At 39.5% G+C, this 18,825-nt stretch overlaps 1 protein-coding gene across 2 annotated transcripts in view; it reads left to right on the top strand.

Moving 5' to 3' along the window:
• adamts17 (ADAM metallopeptidase with thrombospondin type 1 motif, 17) overlaps positions 1 to 18,825 on the top strand; it is a 144,859-nt gene that overhangs the window by 22,856 nt on the left and 103,178 nt on the right. For both annotated transcript variants that reach the window (XM_088081458.1, XM_042485175.2), the window contains exons 4-7: positions 10,203 to 10,375; positions 11,215 to 11,298; positions 13,438 to 13,592; positions 13,837 to 13,880. In XM_088081458.1, coding sequence (XP_087937584.1) covers positions 10,203 to 10,375; positions 11,215 to 11,298; positions 13,438 to 13,592; positions 13,837 to 13,880 — 456 coding nt within the window. The remainder of the gene's footprint in view (positions 1 to 10,202; positions 10,376 to 11,214; positions 11,299 to 13,437; positions 13,593 to 13,836; positions 13,881 to 18,825) is intronic.

Genomic DNA, 18,825 nt, shown 5'->3' with positions numbered 1-18,825 from the left:
AGCAAGAGGAAAGGCATAAAGACAGATGTACAGTTGTTGAACCAACGCCATAGCCCCCAACCCACCCAATCCACCCCCCACTCCTGCTTAGGGTAACATACAAAAAAGGATAAAACAACAACAAAAAAAAAACACACACACACACATACACACATATATAAATTGTTCTCGGTATAATGTCCAGTATCTAGAGGAGATAAAAACAGTATTCATATTTTGTCAATTTTTTTAAGAAAACTAGAAATGGCTTTATACATATATAGAGAATACAGTGGATGGGATGGATTAGTGTGATGTGTTTTTCTCAATATAGCTATTGTTCACAAACCCTGGAACATGTTTCAAATCCCTGCAGTGCTGTGCTTGCAGGAAGCTGCGTGAATGAACTAGTGCATGCCTTTCCGCCCTCCTGGCTGAAAAGGGCCGCTTAAACATCGCAGGGAAGCCGTGCTAATAAATCACATGTTTCAGAGCAGCATTTACTGCTATCTGATACGCTTTGATGTTCATTCAGCTCCAGTGTGTTGTCAGAGAGGCTGTGTGGAATGCAGATGTTTCCTCATCTAATGTCTATTTCTTCTCTGCAAAGTTCTTGTTTGAACTTGCTGTTCAGGCTATCAAACACAACCCCTCTCTCTGCTCTTAACATTGAAATAGTTGCAGATTGCAGTTATAATTATCCATACACTTTTCTGAGTAGAGCGCTGTTCAATAAGTGAAGCGGAAGAAGCACATCATACAGCCAGAACCCTGAATGCAGGTCTGCTTGCGTTAGAAACCTCTCATTAGATATCTGTTTTAGATTTACAACATTTCTCTGAATCAGAACCAAACTGGAGGCAGAATTTATTTAGATAAAAGCCAATTATAACCAAATTGTAAAAGTAAAGTTAGCAGACAGACAAAAAAACACACGTTTATTCAAAATTAAAGTGCAGCAGAACACGCTGCCATCACAGTGGGCCTCATTCACAAACACTGCGTACGCACAAATGTGTGCTTTAATCGTGCGTACTCACGCTTTACGCACAGATCTGTGATTTATATATTAATTATTATTTCTTACCTGAATTTGCTCGTAGTCTGCAAACAAATTTAGGACTGCCTGGTTGTTTAAGAAAATGTAAACACATATCTTTTAACTAAATGCGTAACATATTATACCATAATCATTTAAAAAGGCTTTAATACACAATATTTATTTTACTAATGCATTAATCAACTGTATTAAATAACTATGAAGCTGACACCCTTTCATCCTCATCAGTTATTAATTTAAAAAATTAACTATGAAAATTGAGTGTCACAGTTTTTATTTGATAGAAATTGTGCATACTGTATGTTCTTTTGTAGCCAACTGGTTAATTGTTCACCTATTAATAGGCGTGCAGGGTAGAAGATTGTGATCTTCCTTCAAGCAGGTGTTAAGATGTGATTTTTAACCTTGATGGGAGAGACTGCAGCCTGTGACTTCAGGTGAGAACGCATCAGAGAGCAACATGTGTGAACACGCTTACAGAGAGGGACCAACAGCTGATCATGTGTTTCTGACTGCACTCACAGATGCTCACTGACAGTCTGAAACTGGTGTGTGTGGCTTTAATATGTGCGCAGAAACAACTTCACCACTGTGTCCATGATGCATCTCTGGGCAATCACATTTCCTTATAAGAAGAAATGGGGGCGTGACAGTATGCTAATTGCAGACAGGGCACAAGCCTGCCAATTAAGAATGGTTCTGATTCACCAACATACGCACAGAGGTAAGCACAAAATCTAAACTTTTGTTGTGTTCATGAGCTTTGAGGTGTTAAAGTGGGAACAACATGGAAGGTACAAAGAAAATGGGTTGCATTTTAGTTCTAAGAGTGTTGATAGCTGTTTCCAGCTATATTTTTTATTTATTTATTATATATTTGATATATTGCATTTTTGTATATTTTGTATTTAATCTAGGTCACTGGATGGACAGCAGTTAACAATACCATATTACACTACATGTGATCAAAAACTGATATTTAATGCGCAAATTAATAAAAAAAGTTTCCTACCATTGGCCAATCATTGATTTTAGCCCACCACGTTTATGCATTTATGACGTCATGTCAGCAACGTTGCTATCAATGTTAGTATACTCGCCTGGCATACTTCATAGTTCAAAGTTTGCTTGCTTGCGAAAGCTAATAGATGCATATACTAAAATGTGCAACTACTAAAAGTAACTGATAAATACTAGGAACAAAATAACCAAATATTTGATTTTTTACTGTCAGTTGTTGAAACTGTTTCCATGCTTTGTGCCATTTCTGCTGCCCTGAATTGTCATGCAAATGACACAACTTGGCAACTTGAGTCTCATCAGAATTTCCCAATTTCCCACTCATCACGATGACTTTTGAGGGTCGTTCATGTGCTCGTAACTTGAAAATACAATATTTCATTAAGGCAACATTAGACAACACTTTAAAGACAACACAGCGCAGCTTTCCCGTAGCCTGGAGCTGCACTTTAGCAGTGGAAGAGACACAGTCTTGATAGTTGGTAACTCACCAACCCGTGGCAACATGAGCCAGAGGCATCACTTGATTCTACTTTTGTTGGCTTTTTTATGAAAACCCAAACTGAGTGATTTGCAGCTGCTCCTATAAGAATCCAATATTATATATAGGCTGATACTTTCTTTACAGTATTAAACTAAAATAGCTCTGCAGTGAATAAAATGACTCTGCTTAATGCCTTTCACCTAAAAAAAGCCTGCGCCCACTCAGCATCCTGGCTTTTCACAGAGTTAATGGTGCAGCAGAGAGGCTGCTCTCCATTGCTAGAGACAAATATAACAACACAGCGGAGCACAAAAATTAAAAGTTTTGATGCACCGACATTTTTTTTATAACTGAAACATTGCCATCTGAATTGTATGAAATCTATTCATGAGGTGCTTGGAGATTTCAACCCTATTACAGTGTGTACAGCAGGGGGTTTGAAACAAAGCCCAGGGGTGCTCCGATGTTCAGGATGAGGTTGAGGGTGGAGCTTGCAAGCCAGCGCTTAAGTGTAAAAAACTGCAGTTCTTCTAATGGCCACTTGAGGCTGGCGCCAGAAGCGAGTCAATCCCCATAGACCCCCATGTTAAAATGCCTGACTTTACAGCAGAAATAAACATGTTTACAGCGTGGTACAAAAAAAACACTTTTGGTCTCTATAGCTAATTTTGTAGATTTCATGACAACTGTACATTTTTTATATAACTCACATGTTTACAAGTGAGCATCAGCACAGCAGTTAAAATGTCAGCTGAACATCAGAGGTAACTGAGTGAGGAGGCTATTCTGTAAAACAAAAAAAAAAGCATCAGTGAACCTCCTCTGGTTAGTAGCAATGGCAAAGAACTGTGAAAGTCCTCCACTAAGCAGACAGTCACAAGCAGACAAGCTGTCCAGCAGCAGAGACAGTCACTGTGCCTAATCTGTCTGCTGTTATCACGCTTGTTGGCTCGCAGACAATTAAAACTGGCCTCAAACGTTTCCCACGTTTCCCCCTGTGCACAGTCATTAACCAGAGCAGCTTGACCTTGAGAACCGAGCTGCACCTCCAAAGTTACATAACACCCACTGAGCTAAAGACCACCAGCACTTCTGACAACCCGTATAAATAAATTATTTCCATATGTTCATAACTGGGGCATACACAATAACTGGAACCTCCTCTTTAGAAGGAAAAAAGAAAAACCTGCAGAGCTGAGTGAGTGTAACTGCTTTGCCGCCGTATGTGTCTTTCTCCGCCATCAGAGCGAAGCTGAGCAGGGTTTTCATGTTCTAATGACACAGTCCTGAAGAGCTTCATGTAAACACGCCATTCTGCTGCACAGGGCCATGTCTGCTGATGCTGAGGGACTAAGAGAACCTTTTAGAACCACTGAATGACATGAATGAAGTTATAATGACCTTTCATCCTTTTTTTCATTCTTTGCTTCCTTTCCTCCTTCTTTTCTACTTTCCTTCCTTCCTCCTTTCCTCTTTCTTTCTTTCCCGTCTTCCCCATCCATCCTTTCATCACTCCATCCTTCCTTCCTTCCTTTGTTCCTTCCATCCTTCCTTCCCTCTTTCTTTCTTTTTTCTTTCCTTCCTTCCTTCCTTTGTTCCTTCCATCCTTCCTTCCCTCTTTCTTTCTTTCCTCCTTTCCTTCCTTCCTTAGTTCTTTCCTTCCTGCTTTTCCTCTGGCCATCCTGCCATCCTTCCTTCTTTTCTTGCTTCTTTCCTTCTTTGCTTCCTTCCTTTCCTTCCTTCCTTCATCCTTCCTTCTTTTCCTCCTTCCTTCTTTACTTCCTTCCCTACTTCTTACCTTTTTTCCTTTCTTCATCCTTCCTTTCCCTTCTTTTTTCCTTCCTTCCTTTTCTCCTATTCTCTTGGGGATCCCCTTCAGTGATATATGACAGTGCCCTCTGCATGCAGGGCTTGCAGTGTTGACAGTGGTGGCAGCAGAGTGTGTGATGGGAGGCTGATCTGGGCTGATCCAGCTGCAGTTCTCAGAGGGATCAGAACATTTTACTGAGGAGGTACACTAACTGGATGTGTGTCTGCTGCTGCTGTCCTGAGACAGGTGCTGGATTTTACAGTCTTTCCTGCATTCATGTCTGCCTGCACTCAGCCAATCCTCTCAGCTTCTCTCCTGTGGTCCACTCCTCCTCTCTTCTCTTCTCCTTTTTCACCAAAGCCTCCATTTCCTCCCCAAAACCACATGGTCTCTGGAGAGAGATGCAAACTGAGGCATACTTTATATCCATTAAGAATCTGCTCCATGTCCACAGGAATTCACAACATGACAGACTCTCTCTCTCAATAGAATTATCAATTCATTTGGCTGTATTGTTAGGATGTAATACCGTAGATGCTGCCAAAACACTTATTTAAATGTAGAAAAGTTAACAATAATCTCATTGCGCTGACATCAATAAAATAAAAGACAAACATTCCTACAAGCTCTCTCTCGCTTTCTCTCGCTCTCTCTTCTTTTTTCTAAAATGCAAAGAGACTTTATATGAAACAAAGTATTGCCAAAGCACATTGTACAGGGTGGCTATAAAAGGGAAAAGTGCACATTTTAAAATGCGAACAATAAAACACATTAATATTAAAGTGAAAAAAAAAACCCAAAACAAAACAGCCATATCAACATTATGTAATGTAGGCTGAATCTCTTTCCATATTGCCAATTTCCACAGCACATCTATTATTTGTATACATTGTTTTAATGATATCATAGGTTTTCCCCCAGCACCTCTTTCAGTTATTTTCACAACAGCAACTGGTGGTTGCTAAATTTCAGAACTTAATTTTAAATTTTAAAATTTTTCTTTTTTTTTAAGTTCACTCTTTATTTTATTTCTCTTTCTCTCTCTCCTACACTCTATGAATAGATGGAGGAAAGTGTCAGTGTTCCATCCCTTTCTTTTAAGCCCTGCGAATATGTGACGCTGCTGGCTATCTATAGAGTACTGCAGGGAGGACGTTTTTCTGCAGGACGTCTAATCGTTATGATATCACCTGTGACCAATTAACCAGGTGTTTCTTGAGCAGTCCACAACTTTCCCAGTCTTTTGTTGCCCTGGTGCCAACTTGGTGCTAACAATGAAGTTTATCAGTTAGATCAATAAATATATTGTCTTTCTTCTGTAGTCAATTGCATAAAGGTCCAAAAGATTTCACAAATTATAGCATTTTATTGTTATTTGGGTTTAACACAGCGTCCCAACTTTTTTGGGAATCAAGGTTGTTCAAATATAATAAAAATCATTATAAAATGTTATCAGTGGAAGTTTGCTTTGTGACTATCATCTGTCTCTGAGCAACAATAGTTACTTTAGGCCTGAGCAGCAGCAGTAGCAGTCCAGTCTGTGCATGTTGCCATGTTCTCTGACAAAGTGCTGTGTAAGCAGAGGCATTGTTCCCTTGTGGTGCTGCTGTAGCTTTTACACTTCAAAGTACTGTGTAATTTGTCTCTTTGTGACTCAAACACATCCTCTCTCCCTTCTTATTACAAGATTTTTTTCTTCCAAACATAGAGCAGCTCTCTGATCCCTGCCAGAGAGGCTCATTTTCCTGCCTGGGTGGGATACACTATGTAGCAACTTTTATGGGACCACTAGCTCTCAGCTGTCTTTTTTATAAGCTTATGCTTCCAGGCGCTATTTAGGTTATTGGGGTACTTTATTATAAAGTTTATGCATGGTAGCTCCACTGCTGAGCTAAGTAATCAAGGAAACTCAACATGTGGATTAACACTTTATGATTAAATTATAATGATATTTCTAGAAAAACTTGTAAGCTGGACAAAAGGCTTTGGGGAGATTGTAATATTTCATACCTTCATACTTTCTACTTACTTTCAGCTTTTCAGACAAATAAATACACAATAGATACCCACAAAATGAAAGGTAAATATTCTATATACTATAAGAAATATTCTCACACTTATTTTTCTTTTTCAACAGAGAAATACAAATGAACACCTTTTGAATTCAACTTTCTCTCAGTAACAGAAGACTGACAAGGCTTAATTGCCTTGTTAACTCATCTTGAAACACATTTCATTCAAACTAGACAGAAACAAAATAAAACTCACCCAAACCGTCTTGGTTAGTCTTGCTATTAGTGTTATAGTAAGTCCACTGTTTCAGAAATCACCAGCTCTGGTTTGGTCAAAATAAATCCTTAAGTTAGATGTAAAAAAACATGCTGTTAATCCCCACTGTCTCTCTCTACCTGCTGGCCGCTGGCTGTTCACAGTCCTGTGACTTCCCCCATCACCACTAAGTGTTGCTGTGTCTTTCAGCTCAGCTGCCTGTTCCAACAGTAGAGACCAGAGGCTGTATTGAGACCTTTATGATGGTATTGAAAAGCATACCTTCTGGGTTTCCAAATACCCTGGTATACTGTAATATTGTGATACCACCCAAGCCTACTGGATGACTAAAAAAAAAAATGTTTGACTTTGTAAAAAGAAATACTAAACAATGAAAAAATAGAGTTTTCTTGCAAACTGAACACTTCCACACCTGCAGCCTCCAATCTGTTGGACTGCAGTGACTCAGAGACCCAAGTGTATCGACTCAAATGTGAGTGAAGAATTTTATACAGAATGTATGCAACATTATGTGGATTAGTTTGGCTTCCAGTGAATTGGGGTCCTTTAAATCTTGGTTGGAAGTCAGTGTCCTTGTGAATCAATAATGCACTGCTACATTTGTACACTCCAGGAAGCAGGCTAAACAGGCACCAGATGGGCCAAAGAATATACTGGTCATTCCGACCAAGAACTTGGCCTCTGCAGAGTTCAAATAAGCGGTCCCAGATCGACACTGGAGCCCCCAGCTAGCTGAACAGGTGAAATGTTAAAACATCTTAACAGTATTAACAAGCTAACTTAATGTCAACAGCAGTGGTGATGATGTAAAGGAGCATACAGGAGTAGAGACGGGAGGACCCGAATTTTCCTTTGAGACATACATATATATATATATATATATATATATATATATATATATATATATATATATATATATACAAGGTAGTGCTGGACTGAGAAGTTTCTGTTAATTTTGCTATTTTATGTTGTTAAAACACAAATGACACCTTAATGGTGTGAGGGATGGGTTCAGTGTGTTTTATGTATGAATATTGTGATTTTTGAATAAGTTTGTAGTTTACTCCATCAGTGAGTTGCATTTCATGACTCCAGCTGTATTTTCCCACACCATTTTGAATTGAATGCTGCTGGTTTTGTGGAGTTTTCAATCAAATTAATATAGTGAACAAAAACTAGTCAAAAGGACAGATCATGAAGACTCAACATTAGAACTTGTTCTTAGTGGATGTTGCGCCTTCACTGATGTTGAAAAGGATTTAATTTCATGCATTGTTTCATTGTTTTCACCTCCAAACTTTGCATGCTCTCCCTCATTGTGTCTGAACCATGAGCCAGTTCATGAAAGCGAGATATAATGAAATGTTGCACTCAGTTTTCATACCATATCATTCCATTCCATATCAGGAATTATGTTTAAATTGGCCAAACTCTGACACTTAACTCAGACCTAATTTGTGTATTGCAGACAAGGAGGTAGTTTGTAAATCAAGAGTCAGGTTGGTGGATAGGATCACAGTGAATCTGATGTCTGGCACACACATTCTTCTCAATGCAATATCTCAAGAAAACCTTGAGGGAATTTCCTCAAAACTGGCACAAATGTTTGATTGTACTCAAGGATGAATTGATTAGATTTTGCTGGGCAAAGGTCAAGGTCACTGTGACCTTGTGTTCATCTTATTCTTGTGAACACAATAACTCAAGAACATCTTGGGGGAATTTCTTCATATTTGGCACAACATTAGAGTGGACTCAAGAAAGAGCCGATTAAAGTTTGGTGGTCAAAGGTCACTGTGACGTTGCAACAGGCTCATCTTCGTAAATGCAGTATCTGAAGATAGTCATGGGGGAGTATCCTGAAATTTGTCAGAAACATCACCTTGGACTAAATAATTAATTGATCAGAATCTGGTGGTCAAAGGTCAAGGTCACGTTGAGCTTATTTGTTAAGAACCTCAAGAACCTTAGGTGTCCTCCTCGAAACTGTGCTGATTGTAGAGATCTTATGTACTGCAGGGGGGAGATGAGTGTGAAGCATCCATGTTTTCACAGACATCCATGTTTTCACAGACATTTTCACACACAATCTTTCCCTTATCTTAACAATGCTGCACTTGCCATGCACACATAATGTAGATAGAAATTATTTTTAACGAGGCTGGAACTAGAGGTGTGCAGAATTGACTACGGGGAATTGACTTTAGCTGAGTCTGTCCATCCCTTCTCTCTCTGCCTCCTCCTGTGAGCCGGGTCTGCTCAAGCTGTTGTGCAGGTACCTTCATGTCACACCTGTAAGGGGATTTTCAGTACTTGACTGATGGCATTACTGACACAGTTTGGTTGGCACTAAGGTCATCCTGAGCTTCCATTCCCAGAGGTTTTTTGTAGCAGTGTAGTATTTTATTGTCAGCATATCACCTGTTTTTGATGAACACTGAAGACTGCCCGATCGTGGTCCTCTGTTTCAATTCTGAAGCAATCTGTGGTTTTTGTTAAAATGCAAAACATTTGGGGTCTGTGGGAGTCTCCAGCAATAGGACAACTAAGAGCCAAGCCCTGCAGTGCTCCCATAACATCACTCAGCCCAGACAGAGCATTCAGAAATGCATCGACCCCCTCATTAGTCTTAGCTCCCGCTTCTCACAGAGTAGTATCATTTTGGAATGATCAGGAGTGTGTTAGTGGAGAAAAGGCGGCAAGGGCCTCTAGCAAGCTGGTGTGTCTGATCTAAAAGTAGACGTGAGCCAAACCAGGAGAGATGGTAACAGACATGTAGTGTAAACATGTGTTCAGGGACTGCTCTGAGCCTTCAGGACTTGCCTAGACTGATCTGCCTGCAGAGGTTTGCTATCATATACAGCTCCACATCTCCTGATTAGCTCCTAATGTTCCCTGACACTGTCACGCTGTGTAACCAGAGATATTTATATCAGGGATTCTCAACCTGTTTCATGTCAAGGACTGCTTAATTGTTCCACATTAGGTCAAGGATCCCCATTTGATCAGATTTTGCCTCAGGGAACTCTATCTGAAAATATTTTAGCTGTTATAAATCAGACCACAACATATATAGTTGTCAACTACAGCTGAGGAGATGATTGGCAAAAGAGTGAAACTTATGACCAGAATAGTCATTCTTGTGATTCCTGATGGGGATCCTTAATTTTTAATGATACTGATACCATTATCAAGACTCCTTAATGATCTGAGCCTTTATCAATACCACTATTGAAACTTTTCTGTTATTTGTTCCTAATCCTATTATTTTCAAATATTCTAATTAAAATATTTATTTTTAAAATCTTGTTGTATCTGTTAACAAAACCCCAGTGATGCTTGACTAATGCAAAAGAATGCAAAAATCTCAGAGGAATACACAGCAGTGAATCCATGTAGTCTCAGTCTCATGGTTTTTTGTTTTGTTTGTGTTTTTCTGCAGCACAATGTACTGGTTTAAATTTGTTCCTAGTGGGCCTGAGTGCCTGTGCTACTTGTCCCTCCAGCATAGTGTTTCTAACTCTGGTCTTCCTGTTTGTCTCTCTGCCTTTTTGTGGTAGGGAAGAAGAAGGAGAAGATGGTAAAAGTGGGTGAGGAGGGTCGCGGGAAGAGGAACTCCATTCGCCTGCATGAAGCGTACACTGTGGAGACAGTGGTAGTGGCAGACTCCAACATGGTGCAGTACCATGGCGCCGAGGCGGCACAGAGGTTCTTACTGACAGTCATGAACATGGTGAGAATCCAGAAACATTACAGTCTTAGCCTTCTCCTCCCAAAGGAATGTCGATGCTCAGCGTTTAATTCTTACATAATTCTGGATAGTTTAATAAATAATGCATACCATGGTCAAATGAAACTGTAAATGTCCTCCTTTTTTATTTCATAGATTACAACATTGGGTAATTTCACCACCATTTGAGCACCAAACTGGAAATTTCCTCAGTTTTCATTTTTGAAATCTGATTACCTTATACTTGAGTGCAGTGCTTGAGCAAATATAGCCTTACTTAAATTTCACCACTGTAAACTAATAAACATTTTAACTGTATAAATCAGTTAAATGTGTAATAATGGTAGTTGTGAAGTATTCTGTTTCCACTTAATACCGATACTAATTACTAACAACTACCAATATTTTTTCACATCAGAATAATTCAGAATTATTCTGGCCAATAAAAAAAACCCCTACATATTTCAATTTTTATATGATAAGAATGTCAACCTTGAATTAAAAATAATGTGTTTGAGTACATTAAAAGCATCAAAATATAATTTGTTTATAAAAACAAACAAACAGTTGAGGATTCCCATAGACCCCCACTACAAGGGTGTGGGCTAACAGGTGATTAAGCCCATGGCATCAATATCTCACTCCTGCCAAGTACCCAAAGTTTGTAACCCTGAATAAAGGTGTCCACGAGTGTTCTAAGGCAAGGCAACATAGTGTGAGCAAAATTTGCTTCAAAGTCACAAGTATATATAAACTCAAACATTATTACCTTGGTTCATCTCTGCTCACATTTTTCTTACCTGCTGGTAAAATCTGTGGTATTGTTGGTCTGTCTCTTGCAGGTCTACAACATGTTCCATCACCGCAGTCTGGGAGTTAGGATCAACATCCGCGTCACCAAGCTGGTGTTGCTTCACAGCCGTCCAGTAAGCCTGACTTTTAACCCCTAATGGTCCTACTTTAGCTATGTGTTGAGCATTACAACCTGACTGTCACTGACACACAAATGCTTGACCCACCCTATGTGTGTGGTCTGTGTGTGTGTATGTGTGTGTGTGTGTGTGTGTGTGTGTAAGGTCATGCCCCTCAGGAAAGAAATTCCCATTTTCTTCTTTAAAGTGCTTGGTCCTTTTGAATCCAAAAAAAAAAAAGATTCTGAGTGATCTGCATTAACATGATTAACATGTAGCAAAATATGTCTCTTAATTTTTACTTTAAGTGTTTTATCTGAAATAATGAAAAAATGTCAGGTCCCAGGCAAATGAAAGTTTCTCAAAGGTTTGTGAAGTGTATCCATCCCTTTCTTACTGCAGGAACTTGTGCAGTGCAATGATATAGGGCACATTGGTGTTTTTAGCACCGATCTCATTGCTTTTTTTCTGTTTGAAGCTTTGAATATTTCTGAGATATTATATATATATATATATATATATATATATATATATATATAACCCCCCTGTAAGTTTACTTGTCAATTTGACCACTTTCCACTTTGACTTTATTTTAAATACAGGTTACTAAAGATTTATAAGCAATGTGTACGTGCAAAATCATGCATACACCTATTCCCACATAAAAACTGCCATTTGTTGAAATTGAGGAATATGTGGTGAAAATGTGCGCACCTCACCTAGATCCCAGACCAGGCGTAGACGTAGAGGATTTTAGCTGGGATAGCTGCAGGTGAGTGTGTTTTAAAATGAGCACCATGAATAAGTCGATCAATATGTTTCCATGCCCAGTTTAGCTGAGCTACAGTTATAGCCTCATTAGGCCATTTAATTGGACTACTGTCGTCACAAGCAGCTGGAGAGAATCCATTTATTTACGGAAGTATGTTCGTCTCCTCCACAACAGGTGGAGATTTGCCCTCTTTCAGCTAGTTACTATAAACCTATATTATTTATACAGTCTATGATGTAGACCCAATCACAGTTATAACTGTTTATTTACAATGACTTTGGGGCAGAAAACCGTAACGTACATATAATCAAATGGCACTGAGCAAACTCTGCCCTTACTTATTACATTGAAACCACCTAAAAAATCAATAACAGTTTTAGTGTACGCTATATTTAGAATATTTTCCTTACTAACAGTGGAGCTGCTACTCTACCGCTGCCTCCATCAGCTGCCGTGGAAGGTAAAGAGGAGATAAGATTCAAATATAGTGAACACTTACACAAAAAAATGTCTTAATTTTAAAAAGTATCTATGGATACATTTTTTCCGCACCATATTTCTAAATATAAAGTTGTAATAACTGAAGATATAGTATTCTAGAAAAAAATTGTCTATTTTTTGATAATTCCATAAAAAATTCTTGCAATTTAAAGGACATTCCTTTGTCATTGCCTTTTTCCCCTAGGTTTTTGTTTTAACCAAAAGAAATCAAACCAATTTGCTAAGGTTTCAAATAGCAAATAGCTTGGGAAAGGTGTCTGAACGCAGCACAAGAAAACAAGATTTTAAAGGGTAAATGCTCAACTTCGCACAGCACACCATTACATTACCATTACAAAATATTAGCTGTGGGAATCACCTGAGGCCAAACAATATTATATATTTTGATATATTCGTGATACTGACAGCATGATACAATATTATAGCAATTTTTATCTTTTTTAGATGTGATGAGCATTGTTATAAATTATTCTGCAATATGTTGCGATTTATTACCTTTGGTGTCCCTGTAGCAATATGATATTGCCACAATAAAATATCAAAATGCTATGCTGTATCACATTTTTTTCCTAGGCTGTACAAAATATACAGCAATAAAGGGCTATTTACGGAGTTCAAATTCCTGTTTTATGTTTTATAAAAGAATTGCAAAAACAATTGTGCACTTTGCAATATTTATTGAATAGTTGTTAGATACATTTTGTTATATATTTTTTATTGTTATACATTTTTTTCTTTCTGAATTCTTTGACAACAAAATGTTACTAATTTGAACTGACTGTTGACCTGTTTGTGAGTGTATTCAGACAGTGCGGCTCATTACTAGGATGGTTTGTGACAAAGAAGCAGCAGAGTTAATGTGCTCTGTGTCTGTTGTTCAGGCGAAGCTAAAAGTGGGCCATCATGGAGAGAGATCTCTGGAGAGCTTTTGTCACTGGCAGTATCAAGAGTTTGGGGCGCGGCACCTCGGCACCAACCACATTCCTGGTGGAAGGGACGACATCCCACCAGTGGACACCGCTGTGCTGGTCACCAGGTATGTAGCCAACACTCCATCAGTAAAGCAAGTCCATCTCATTTAATCCAAATTGCCTGACTGAACTGACACTACAGCTGGCTAGCTGCCTGACAAACATAATGAACAAATGTGAGAACTGATAAGCATGAGTTTACGTTAAACTAGTTTTACTGAAAAGGAAAAATGATGGGCTGGTTTCAGTGAAATTTTAGGTAAATATGGAAGAAACACTAAGTTAATTTGGATTTGTGATCTATTTCAGGACAGATTTCTGCGTCCATAAGGACGAACCCTGTGATACTGTGGGTGAGTACTATTCTTGCACTGTCTCTCAATTTCAATTTTCAGTTTCAGCATACCTTTTTGGTGTTATTGTCAGGTGAGCAATATTGCTTTGATGATATGATTGAATCAAGACATGAGGGAAAAATACAATTCATTAAGTCAACTAAAATAAATCAATATAAAAACCTAAACATAAAGAAAATGCTACAAAACAATTAACACGTGATTGAAGATTGTCTAAGCCAATATAATCGGTGTGTATATGTATGCTTGGCATAGGTCTACTACTGTATAAAAAAGTGATTGAGGTTTCTTTAGGGTCAGTAAAGAAACAATTAACAAAAATATCTTCATGCAAAAGTGTAAATATCAAAAGTAAAAAAAAAATAAATAGATTAAGTAAAGAAAGGGCAGATTGTGAGCTGTGAGGAGATGAACTCCAGCTGTTGTGTGTTGTGTTGGTTGCCTCTTACGCTGTGACATGTGCTGACATATTGTCCTGCTTCCATGGAGCTGACACTATTTTCTCTAAGTATGTTGCATTTTGATCTGGTCAGAGAGTTTATTAAAATCTTGGAGTCTCATGGCTTTATATTTGCTACATTGAAGCAGGAAAATGTTTCTCTGTCTCCACCTCTCTGTGTGGACAGAACTGGCACAGCCTGTCCTCTCCGGGCCTGTGTCAGCCAGTCTCTGTGGCCAGGCTGTGATCACTTAAGCCTGGTATACACCCTGTGATTTTGGGCTGTCCCAGACGAAAGATGACTAATGTGACAGAAATGTAACAATATCTTTGGTTGGTCTTTTGGTTTTTAAATGGTGGTCCTACACAGTGAGAGAGGTTCAAGGATGGCTGTTGTCATGGTCTTGCGATAAAACACAGCCTGGGATCAAATTCTGTTAAAAAACTGGGATGGACATCTCACTGTGTGACAGCTGTTACGACCTACGTCTCCTGACCAACCAACAGAAAAGCAGCATGAAATGATAAATTGACTAGCACAGCTAGTGAATGCTAAATGCTAGTAGTTGCTTATAAATACTTGTCTCATTGCAAAATTGTTATGCCTAGGTGGCCTCTTTTCCCTAGCCACGCCCGCATCCAAATTCTCCTCCTCTTGTTCTTCAGACCTCTTCCGACACACATAAATGCCACTATAGCAAAGGCTCCATTTGCTTGATTACATTATTCTCTCACTACTACAGCGACGTAGACGGATGACGCATGCTGATGATGTTTTGTTCTTGCATAATGATGTCGATGGATGTACATAGTAGCCTGCAATTCAGTAGGTGATGTCATCATACAGTTTGCATATATCAAACTTGATGTCGTACCCAAGCTTATCAGATCCATGTCACTCAGTGTAGCTGCGCTAAACTTGTGAGACTGCTACTCTTGCACAAGTCTATAGGAGGCTTACGGTCTTGGTGATCTGGAAACAGCTCTCCAGGTTATATATTTGCAAATCACAGTAGTGCTCCATGTCAGCAAAATGTGACTAAATAGTCATGGTCCAGAGCTCTGCAAAAGCCCTGCTCTGTGTGTGTGTCTGTGAGAAGCAGAGAGACATAGAGAGAGAGAACCAAAATGCGGTGGCTTTTGAAAGCGATGTGACAATTTTTAGTCAATGTTCGCAATACAGTCATTTTATATATCACACAAGTCGCAATACCTTGAGTATATTTGATATAGCACCCACCCCTATTGTAACATGTGAATCCCTGGTGTGGGATTGATAGTCTTTCTTAAAGCTGCTGTGATCGAACAAAATTGCAATGTCGTGCTTAATTCACGCAGATATGGCTGAATTTGTGCGAACTGTTGAGATTGCAATATCGCAAAACTCTGGAGGGACTGAGATTTACTTTGTCTGCTATACTAATTGCAGCGCAGATTTACAAGGGCATTGTCAAGTCTTAAATACACACTGCCTTTTATTCTACCCTCCCAATATACAAGAATGACATCTGCGAGAAAGGTTGATGTGTTGTAGTTAACTCTTGGAGTCCCTGACACGACACAGGCTTCGTGCTGGCTGTAGTAATGGATATTTTTGAATCATAATTCATCATTTTTACCATTTTACAAAACACATCCATACCTTGTTGGCTGTAAAGCCTCTAATATGGACGTTTTACCGTGTCTGTATCAGAGACTGTATATACAGTCTACAGTCTGTATTAAAACTACTGGTTATTAGTGAGCAGCGTGGAGCACTAGTGACAGTTACTAAACGGTAATGAACGTAGTATTTACTTAAAGTTGAGCTGTGTATTAATACAATAATATTACAAGGCACCACCTTTTATTATATTTTTGTGGGCACAACACATTTTGATTCTGTTAATTTAAATTCTCCGCTCGTGATTACGATTCCCTGATAAGTTGTATGTATATTTGTGTGTGTGTGTGTGTGTGTGTGTGTGTGTGTAGAGAGAGAGATAAATATGCCATTATCTGATTATCACGTAAATATTAAAACAGACAGAACCGCTGTCGTTATACCGCCAACTAGCTGCTGTTGCTAATAAGCTAAGCTACTATGAGAGGAATGCTTGAGAAACGACCGCTGTTAGCTTCAAGCACTTGACTCGGGTAACTTGTGTGAATGAGCCAGTGAGTCGGCGTCAATGCTCGGGTACACTTGGCCGCACTCAGCTGCGTTCGGCTGTCATTAATCACTTCTATGCATGCTCTATGGGCCAGTAGATCCGGGTATTTTACACTTTTCTAAATTTTTCTCTGCTTTATGCGCCACTGAGAAGCTCTCATAGGAATGAATGAGGCCCCGCCCCCACAACTGTGTTCAGATTTATAATAGATCCACGACTCACACAAGTATGTTGCTGTACAAATTTTCACCTCAAGCATAGCAGGTGGTCACTCGCTTATGCTCGGAGCTGCCACCACATCCCCGTCTCAGTCTCCGTCTTCCTGAGTGGAGCCCTCATCCTCAACCTGACCAGGTTCTAGGTTCTGGGGTGTGGCTGGGCAGGAGGTGGCTAAGTCTTCACTCTGCCTTAGCTGTTATTCTGATTCAGCTTTTTAGTAGTGAATCCAAAGTTGACAAGCAATAAACTATGCTTTCTCTTTGACATATTTTCCTGACAGTCCGCAGTTTTTAAGGTGGAAAAAAGTCCACTGCTGCTCAGGCTGTATGGCGGGGTTATGTTAGGTCATTGTTTGTGGACCATTTGAAACAGCGCCCCACATGGAGGGAGGCTTTCCCAGAGGCAATATTTTTGTGTATTCTGATTTGCAAATAAATGTTTTGCTATTTACATAATGAATACAAACACAGTATACTTTCAAATGGCATTTTTAGTGACAATAGCAAGCGAAAAATAATGTTTTAAAATGTTTTCACAAGACCCCACAAAATTTTGCATTAAAGGCTTTCAGGGAGTCTGAAATGTCAGTCAAGGGGTCTCAGACCCCCTGAGACACACCCAGTCTTTTCCAATTACTGAGCTTATATGGAGTCAAGCCACACCATGTCATATGCTTGTCCTATATTTAGACTTTTAACAGTCACTGGAGCTTGATGATGACCAAGACTGAGTGACACAACAAGAAAGCTTAATGCCATGGGAAAGCCATTAAACCTCAATTTTATGTTATCTTAACTTTGTACATGTATTGCTCGGCTTTATCTACTGTGCCCACAGCTCATACTTGAGCTTCTCCAGCTGTTCTTCTGTGTTCCCTCTCACCATCTCTGTCGTATCACACTGACCTGAATCCTAAAGTGCAATTCACGTCATTCCCCAGTGAGGTACGTATTTTTGCTGTGTTGGCTGATAAGGCCATTACTTGTCTCTGTGCCAGTTTTTTTGCTTTTTTCATAAATCTCATCTGGCTTTGATTGTTTTATTCTCAGTGATTAAATTTATGCCTGCCTGGATTCAAATGAGCTTATATGGCCTGTCTCCAGAGACGGACACAAAGCAGGTGTGTGTGTGTGTCTGTGTGTGTGTGTGTGTGTGTGTGTGAGAGAGAGAGAGAGAGAGAGAGAGAGAAAGAGAGAGAGATCTCTGCAACTTTCACCTCAGAGCATGCCTGGGTGAAACATTGATTGATTGTTTTGCTTTTCTTCACATTTTTGATCTGGTATATACTCAGTCAACCTGTTTGCCAGCAGTACTTGACTCCAGTGATTACTGATGACAGACATTTCAGTGGTGTTTGGAGCCTCTGCTTTTGAAGTGCAGAACCAATAATGTTAGCGTGGAAACCAGACAAGTCTGCAAGTTAATGTTTTATTTGTTCTGGCCAGATAGCTGTGGTCCTCCTCCTGTTCAGACAGAATTCCATCCAACCAGACCAAGCATAAATGCATATCAAACACAATCTCCTCCCATGTTGTCACATGTTGCAGCTTTGTAGTAGACTTCTACATATTATGCTCTAGGTACCCCTCTGTGTCTTTTAGTGACGTTCCAGGATGCTGCTACCGTGATGTCAACAAATGCACATGGTGGGATTACACTGCATGCAGTTATGTTTTTGCAACAACAGCACAAGGCAACCAACACCAGAACGTCAACAAATCCGCATGCTGGCACGGAGGGTTAGGATTGGGGAAAGGAGGTACATGGTAAGGTGTAGAAAGAAAAACCATCACATTCCGACAGGAAGCACACACCGGACTTCAGCATGAAAGTTTGGAGTTTGTTGGACCCGCCTGCCTGCCATTGTGCTCCTTATATTACATTGTTAGAGTTTGCGTTTCAACCTGACACTGTTCTTTGGCTTATCGTGCTGCCACGGCAGGTGTTGTCTTGCCATCTGGCTGTCCAGTGCTGACCAGTTCTGTCCAGCTGTGGTCTAAGCGGATGCCATCCAGCGGAGTGTCATGCCGATGCAAAAGGTGGCTTTTGATGTCTTGCACTGAAAGCACTGTAAAAGCGGTGGCATTTGATGACTTCAGATTGAAAATAGGCTGGTATATCTGATAGACTG

The sequence above is a fragment of the Plectropomus leopardus genome, chromosome 1, assembly GCF_026936395.1.
Source record: "Plectropomus leopardus strain MGB_pleo_1.0 chromosome 1, ASM2693639v1, whole genome shotgun sequence".
Taxonomy (NCBI): domain Eukaryota; kingdom Metazoa; phylum Chordata; class Actinopteri; order Perciformes; family Serranidae; genus Plectropomus; species Plectropomus leopardus.
This window is presented reverse-complemented; position numbering and strand designations above follow the sequence as displayed.